General features: G+C 45.0%; 1 protein-coding gene across 1 annotated transcript; it reads left to right on the forward strand.

Annotated features, from left to right (window-relative positions):
• The first annotated feature begins 74 nt into the window (after nucleotides 1-74).
• Nucleotides 75-5,875, forward strand: LOC118232347 (leiomodin-2-like). The gene is made up of 3 exons (XM_035427259.1): nucleotides 75-933; nucleotides 1,426-2,805; nucleotides 5,681-5,875. The coding sequence occupies exons 1-3, from the start codon at nucleotides 400-402 to the stop codon at nucleotides 5,705-5,707; spliced, it is 1,941 nt and encodes a 646-aa protein (XP_035283150.1). The 5' UTR covers nucleotides 75-399; the 3' UTR covers nucleotides 5,708-5,875.
• The last annotated feature ends 2,360 nt before the right edge of the window (nucleotides 5,876-8,235 follow it).

An 8,235-nucleotide genomic window follows, 5' to 3' on the forward strand; every position in this document is an offset into this window, starting at 1 on the left:
CATCCCATTTTCCATTCCCTCTGCAGATATTCCAGCACACATGTCAACAGTCCACACACAACTAGGATGCTCTTTCAGCTCTTTAAAATAAACAACTTCTTCTGCCAGTGGTATCCATAGTTCTTGAAACCCTACCAGCTGCAATCCAGTTCATATTTCCTAATATTAGAACACACGTTGCCCCCCATCCCAGCCCCCCCACCAACAAGACCCACTGATAAGCACACAAAAACAACACAAAGCCTGCCTGGTGGCAGGCAAAAGTCGCAAGTCGCATTTTGTGTCACGATGACCGGCATCCATCTTGACGGAGGTCCCACCTTCGCTGGTGCTCTGAGAATGGGCCGGCCTTTTTTTGGGCATGAACAATGAGCCGTGGCCCCGCTGACAGCCCGCGCCATGGCGGCCCGGGTGAGCTCACGCTCTCTTTTTGCGAAATCTATCCTGTTGACTCCCGCTTCCCAAAAAAGAAACAGCATCATGGGCGGAGGCATTGTTCCCCGTCTGCCCGTTGATCTCCCGACACTCCTCCCCTCCCCCTTTTTAAAAGGCCTGCCCCGCCAGCTGAGGCGATTAGACAAACCCTGGCCGCTGACTCGCCTCCCGTTTCACCCCCTTTTGTGCGAGCTCACGGTCGAGAGGACCAGAGAAACGGTCATGAGCATGTTTGGCTACCGTAAGGAGCTGGACAAGTATGAGGACGTGGACGAGGACGAGCTGCTCGCCTCGCTGACGGCAGAGGAGCTAGAGGAGCTGGAGAAGGAGCTGACGGACATCGATCCCGACGCCAACGTCCCTATCGGACTGCGGCAGAGGGACCAGACCGCCAAGACGCCAACGGGCACCTTCAGCAGAGAGGCCCTGCTGAAGTACTGGGAGAACGAGACCCGCAAACTCCTGGAGGAGGAGAGGTCGGGGTCGAGCCCAAAACAGGTGAGGGAGAAGCCAAGCAAATTACAGGACTTTTTAATTTACTGTAGAAACATAGTTTCAGTTAATGCAATAGACTGTTGAGTACAGCAATAGTAAAGTTTGTGGCAGTTGAAGTTGAAAAATCTTTGTTTCAAGGACAAACAAATTATTTTATTTTTTTAGTTAAAAACAAAAATTGTTTCATGATGTTTTTTTTTTGTTGTTTTTTAAACTCACAAACTGCTTTTGCCCCCACTTACTTACCTGAGACAACAAATAAATACATTTCAAGCAATGCCAATTAAAAAGAAAAACATAATTTTTTGAATGAATCTCTTGTCCGATAATAAATAACATAATAAAATTTCAACCGTTTGAAAATTACGTCTAAGAAATAACAATGAAGAAGAGTATATTTGTACTGTGTGGAGTTGGGTTTTTTGCCCTAGTTCAGAATAAGTGTCTGGGCTATTTACCCAGGCTTTACAGAGTTGGTCCCCTAATGTATTACAGGAAAATGACACACAGGAGGACACTGATAAGGACCTAGAAAGTGTGACTGAGAGCAACAGTGAGGTCTCAGAAGAAGAGGACAGCGAGGAACAGGAGGAGGATGAGGAGGAGGAAGAAGAAGAAGAGAGTGAGGAAGAAGAAGAGGAAGAAGAAGAGGAGGAAGAGGCTGTTACCGAGGAGGAAGATGAGCAAGAACGTGAAGAAGAACCAAAAAGAGCAAATTTGAGCAGCTCCAGTCCAGTGAACAGTCAGAACCTCTGCACGGGCCTGCCAAAATACAATGGCAGTGAAGAGGGTGTTAAAAAAGGGCAACCCACCGGCAATGGAGACGCTGACCTCAAAGTGACCCCCAGCAGGCCCTGCGGGAACCCCACCGTGATCGATGAGGCCCTGGAGAAGATCCTGAGCAACGACCCCGAAATGACCGAAGTCAACCTGAACAACATCGAGAACGTCTCCCAGGAGACGCTCATCAGCTTCGCCGACGCCCTGCGCTCCAACACGCACGTGCGGGTCTTCAGCCTGGCCAACACGCGAGCCGACGACCAGGTGGCCTACGCCATCGCCAGGATGCTCCGGGAGAACGCCAGCGTGACCAACCTCAACATCGAGTCCAACTTCATCAGCGGCAAGGGCATCCTGGCCCTAATGCAGGCCCTGGCGCGCAACAGCACCCTCACGGAGCTCCGCTTCCACAACCAGAGGCACATCTGCGGGGGCCAGGTGGAGATGGAGATCGTCAAGCTCCTGAGGGAGAACACCACCGTGCTGAAGCTGGGCTACCAGTTCGACCTGCCGGGCCCCAGGATGAGCATGACCAGCATCCTCACCCGCAACCAGGACCGGCAGAGGCAGAGGCGGCTCCAGGAGCAGCGTCTGGCGGGGGGGCCCGACGGGCCCGTCAACCCTCGGACCAGCGCCCTGCAGAGGGGCACGCCTTCCCCGTCCCCCTACGGGTCGCCACGGGGCTCCCCGTGGTCCTCCCCAAAGCTGCCCAGAAACGACCAGGCCCGGAAAAATGCGCCTCCGGCGCCACCGCCTCCCCCTCCTCCACCGCCGCCACCCCCGCCACCCCCTCCTCCTCTACCTTCCCAGCCCGTCCCGGAGAAGAAGGCGCCGACCCGGAACATCGCCGAGGTCATCAGGCAGCAGGAGAGCCGGAAGAACCAGGCGGCCCACCCTAAATCCAAAACTCGGAAAGGCAAAAAGGGAGCATCCAAGCAGAAGGAGACCTGCATCCTGAAGGAACTGAAAAAGGCCCTTAGGCCCATTTCCGACAAAAGGATAGAGGACACGTCCCGACCCTCCACGCCCCAGCGATCTGCCCATGACGACCTCATGGCTTCTATTCGTGGGAGCAGCGTCAGACAGCTCAAACGGGTAAGCGTGTGTGTGCGACAAACATGCAAACATACAACAAAAATATGCTGCTCATTAAACAGGAGGACCCAGTAGTAATAGTGTTTTAGTACTGAGACTGTGTGGCAGCACTCACATATTTGTGCACGTGGTGATTGGATGATTTATGAGATGAATGATTTGATAACTTACATGATCATTCACAGGTTCAATGTAGCATACAGCATCAAGTAGTTGCATAAATGTGGCAATGAAACTTGTGACTTTTTAAGAAACTGGATCATAAAATGTTAGTAATGAAAAGCATTCTCTGTAAAAAGTCCTTTCATTTAAGACTTGTTACATAAATCATCCAATAAACAAAGTGGACAGGTGTTCCGCCTATAGGGATTGGTGTATGTATGTTTGACAAAGTCACTGCATTCATTTCACTCTCAGCGATGACTGATCATAATCCTGGAATGCAATAGACCAACATGTAGCATGTGCATTATCCTTTTTTTAGAACTGACCAAAAATAGTAGGGAAAAGGTATGTGTGTGTGTGTGTATACATGTGTGCGCGTGTGCGTGCCTTGCAAAAATATTCAGACCCGTTCAAATGTATCAAATTTTCCTAGATTACGAATGACTTACTGGCATTTTTCTGGGCAGATTTGTTCCAGGTTGTTCAGGTTGGGTGGATGATGCTTGTTTAACTAGTACCACAAATTCTCAGTGGGACTGAGATAAGAACCTGACCTCTCTCCGTAGGGCAATCACCTCTTCGCATTCACCTCTCTCAATGTTGATTTGACCGTATGCTTGGGATCACTGTTCTGCTCAACGGCAAACTTGCTCCAAAGCCTCAGTTTTTAGCAGAGTGAAGCAGGTCCTCTTGCACTATTTACCCGTATTTTGCTCCGTCCATTCTTCTTTCAATGTTGACATGCTGACCAGTCCGTGTTGATGAAAAGCATCCCCACTGCATGATACACCTGCCACCATGCTTCACTGCTGGGATGGTGTTTCTTGAGGCATGGGCAATGTTAGGATTGTGCCTCACGTAGAGCTTTGAATGTTGGCCAGAAAGCTTTATCTTGGTCTCATCTGACCACAAAACCCACATCTTAGCTGAGTCATGCTCATGCTCTCTCTAGATGTGCTTTGAGATGGTTTTTTAAAGCAATGGCCTATCTCTTGCCATTTACCCGTACAGGCCAAATTTAAAGGTACACCAGTCAATAATATCAAAACCTCTATATAAAATTGTACAGGTTTTGATATTGACTGATGCACCTTTACTTTACTTTCAGCCAATGAACTCTAATTCCTTCAAAGTACTGGCCTCTGCATGGGTTCTCTCCTTCTTCCTCGGACACTGAGTTTTGAGGGACGGTCTTTCTCACCTGATTATTGATCCAGTTTTTCCCAGCCTGACTGATGATCCTCAAACAGAATAGACTTTTTATCCAGAAATGTGACAGTTACTTCAATGGTTCACAGGTAGAACTTGTACTTGAAGCGTTCAAGGGTTGAAGACATATGCAAAATGTTTCTTGCAAGTCTTTATATTTTTGTTTTCTAGCAAAATACCAGTGTCACCTTAAAATAAATTAATTTTGAGTTACAATGTTACTAAATTAAATATCACAGAATGAAATTTCAGTGTATCACTTGTAATGTGGTAAAATGTGAGAATTGGACAAGGGTCTGAATATTTTTGCAAGGCCCTGTATATAAGAAGGGGATTGATTCCGTTTGCTTAAAAAAGAGATGCAGACAGAAAGATTCTCCTGGAGAAGGACTGGGGCAACTGTGTTAGTCCTTCACAGTAAGGGGACACTCTTGGTGCGAGCTCTGGACTGAGAATGGAGTAATCCTTCGCTTCAGGATTATAAATTCCTGGTCTCAAGAGATTCCGTCTGAGTTTGCCTTTAGCAGCTGATGCAGGATGGTCGGCATTTGAAATATTACCCGCCGCAAACACAGACGCATTTTCAGAAAGCGTTTAGCCAAACTGAAGGCGAACCATATGTCACCTCTCAACACAAGATGAAGTTCTTTTCTGCTGATAATATGCAACCCGGTAATTTATGCATTACTGTTAATATAAGCACCTCATTTACTGCTGTGGCTGAACATTGCAACCGTGAAAAAGTACTGTCATGGGACGCCACCCTGACCCTTCAAATTCTTCCCACTTAATGCCGCTATAAATAGACACCCATTTTCACCTCATGCCTTGATAAGAATGACTCCAAGCACTGATGCACGCGTGCTAGAGAACTAAAGAAACTACTTTTCAGCCTCACTGGGACTTGTAAGACACGGGCAGATGGATTAATTTGCAGGTACAAATCAGTAATTGGTAAAAAAAAAACGTAGCTGAAAACACATTAAGAGAATACTCGGTATGGACTGTTGGGAGTCCAGATGGAAGCATGTGCAGTAAGATGGAATCCCGACAGATGGTAAAATATATATGTGCCCGTAGCTACATATTGTGTATATTGTGGTGTCACGTAGAAACATTGTTTCAACTGCCAGAAAAACATTTTCATGTACCAAAAAATCTGTTTTGTAAATTCATTAAGCATAGCAGGCCAGTATCACATGGCACAGAAGTGAATGTGCTTATCAGAGTTGCTGATCCCCCTGCCTGCTCAAAGTGACCTTCATGCAGTCCAGCGTCTGCTTATAAACAACTGATAGAAAGAGCAGCTCCTCTCTCGGTGCCAAATGTCTGTCTGTCTGCCTGTCTTTCTTTCTCTGAAGCTCTCTTGTGGTTTGCGAGTCTTAATATAACTGTTTTCTTATCCAGCTATCTAGCACATGGCGTTACTGGGTATGCAGAAGCAGTCACAAGCTTCACTGCGCGGCAGTAAAATAACGAAAGAATTCTGTCCCTATTCCAGGTGGAAGTTCCACAGTATCTACGGTAACTGGACAGCGAATCAAAGGCTGGGCGGACGTGGAGAAGACATTGGCCTGCTGCAACCACAACCATTCAACGTGAACTGTACTTGATTTTTCCAGGAAGATATCGAACGATTTGCACTGCGGTTTTGTGTTTATATGTCAATTGCAAAACAAAAAACAAACAAATAAAAAATAAAAAAAAGGCCAAACACGTAAAATATAATTTTGTATAATGGCAAGGTTATAATGTTTATTTATTATTGTTATTATGTTATTGTAAAAGATATTTTTTCTCGGAGGAAAAATCATGTTTTGTAATTTCAATGTAAAACCTATAAAATGTAAATATTTTGTTGTGTAATGATTTGTATAACTGACTGTTAATGGATTAAATGAATATTACAGACGACTGACATTGTTTTGTATTTAGAAATATTGTGTTGGCTGATTTTAAGCCTCGTTCCTGTTTTTATCACATGTAATTATGTTAATTATGTCAATGAAAGACAATATATTTTGGTAGAGCCACTGAACATCTAGGCTCAGGTGACGGCAACTCTTTAATCAGAATGAAAATGATTTCAAACAAACATCTTCATTGGGGAAAACATTACTTTGCATGATTCAACAACCTGGATGAGTTCCAAAACAAATTTCTTTCTATGAACGATTAGCCTCGTCCTACCCGGCCCAAAATTTCATAATTAAAATGAGAAAGTATTAGGCCTGCTAATATGTCTGGATAACCCCTGACCCCCATCCTTTTGCGTTTGCATACCTTGGAAGAGTCCCCAGACCCTAAGTCCAGTCTGCAGCTGTTCAAAGCACACACAGAAATGTTTTTAGAAGTGCAGAGCCCCCAATGCGTCATCCTAAATTCCAAATAGCAGAGGCCTTTAACTGTCAAACAGTAGCCCGACATTATAAGCCAGTCTTAAAAGGCTTTCACCAGCTGTCACAGACATATTTATGTTGGGGGAAATCGGCCAATCTGATACACAATTTTAACTTGTTGATAATGCAGGAGGTCAGGCGCTTAATATCAATCATTACTTAATCAAATTGATTCACAATATTTTAATCCCCTAATAAGGCACACAGATAGGTAAATATTTGCAGCTAGTGAAACCACCCTTCTATCCATGATTGTACAAAATGGCATAGAAGAAAAAAATTGAGAAAAAAGTTAAATAGCCAACATTTTGCTTACACACCAGAAGCCCCGATTTATTTACAATTTAGACATTTTGTAGTAATATTGGTGCAACTGAATATTAAAATTTCAGTTGAGGCTATTACGAATTGCGTAAGAATCAAGTAGGCAATATTTTAAAAGGAATTAAAAAATGTATTTCTATCCTCAAATGTCTAATACTGTGGCCTAAGATGGAAGCAGCAGAGCTTGTGCCCTTCAGCAAGGCGCTTGGCCGAAATTGCTTCAGTAAATATCCATCTGTATACAAGAACACAATGCAAAAATCTATAAAGGTTGGCCTGGAGCAAATGGCAAATCTAACACCGAGTTCTGAGACGTTACCACAGAGACTGAAAACCACAGCGTTCACTTCGCTTCTGGTAATTTTAATCAACTTGTTCACTCGATGCGTGTGCCCTGGAGCCATGTGGCAAGACCACTGTTATGGAGAGTAAGATCACAGCCCGTACAGCTGTTAAGGTGGATTTCCTGCGCTGCCACAAAAGCAGTGGAAAGTCCCATACCTGCAGTAATCCCCTCCTAAACTATGGATAGCTGGTGGCCTGCCTTCGCTTCCTGCAGCAGGGAACCAATCATGCGCAGACTGGCAGTTAGACAGGGGGGGCTGTGATAGGCCCGGTTACCGTAAAGGACAGCACGGTGACTCCACCCAAAATCTCACAGGACAAATTCTCGCTCAGGGCGTGCCAGAGACCAGATCATAAAGCGAGATGCCTTCCATATCGAGTACAGTTGTGCAATTACACGTGCATTTATATTTTAGCAGGGTGTCCTGGGGTGTCCTGCTTTTTATTACCGTCCGGCTCTTACCCAAAACCACACAGCTTATTTTGTTCTCTATACAGTCCACTTATTCAACTGGACTTTTACTGAAGCAATTCAGGTTTAATAACTTGCTCAAAGGTACAACAACAGTGCCCCACCTAGGAATTGAGTCTACAGCCTCAGCTACAAGCCCAGTCCCCTAAAGTGCAGTCTGTAAGTATTTTGGACAGTGACACATTCTTTGTTGTTTTGGCTCTGTACTCCAAAAGAAGGGGACTATGATATTTCTACGGTTCACCTGATATGGATGCAAATACTCGCAAATTAAAACTGACCGTACATTTTAACCGTACATTCATGTTGTTGTTCATTTCAAATTTAATGAGCTTGAGTATAGAGCCAGAACGACAAAATGGCCTATTTTAACTGGGGACCCATGCATGAGAGTACAGACCACTGTCAACTACTGCATCATGGACATCAAACGTTTACAATGTAGGATTTTGGCAATGCGAAGAGATATATATTGCTTTCTTTCCAAAAGTTAGTTCACACACCTGCCCCCTTGTG

This window comes from Anguilla anguilla, chromosome 7 (genome assembly GCF_013347855.1).
Source record: "Anguilla anguilla isolate fAngAng1 chromosome 7, fAngAng1.pri, whole genome shotgun sequence".
Taxonomy (NCBI): Eukaryota; Metazoa; Chordata; class Actinopteri; order Anguilliformes; family Anguillidae; genus Anguilla; species Anguilla anguilla.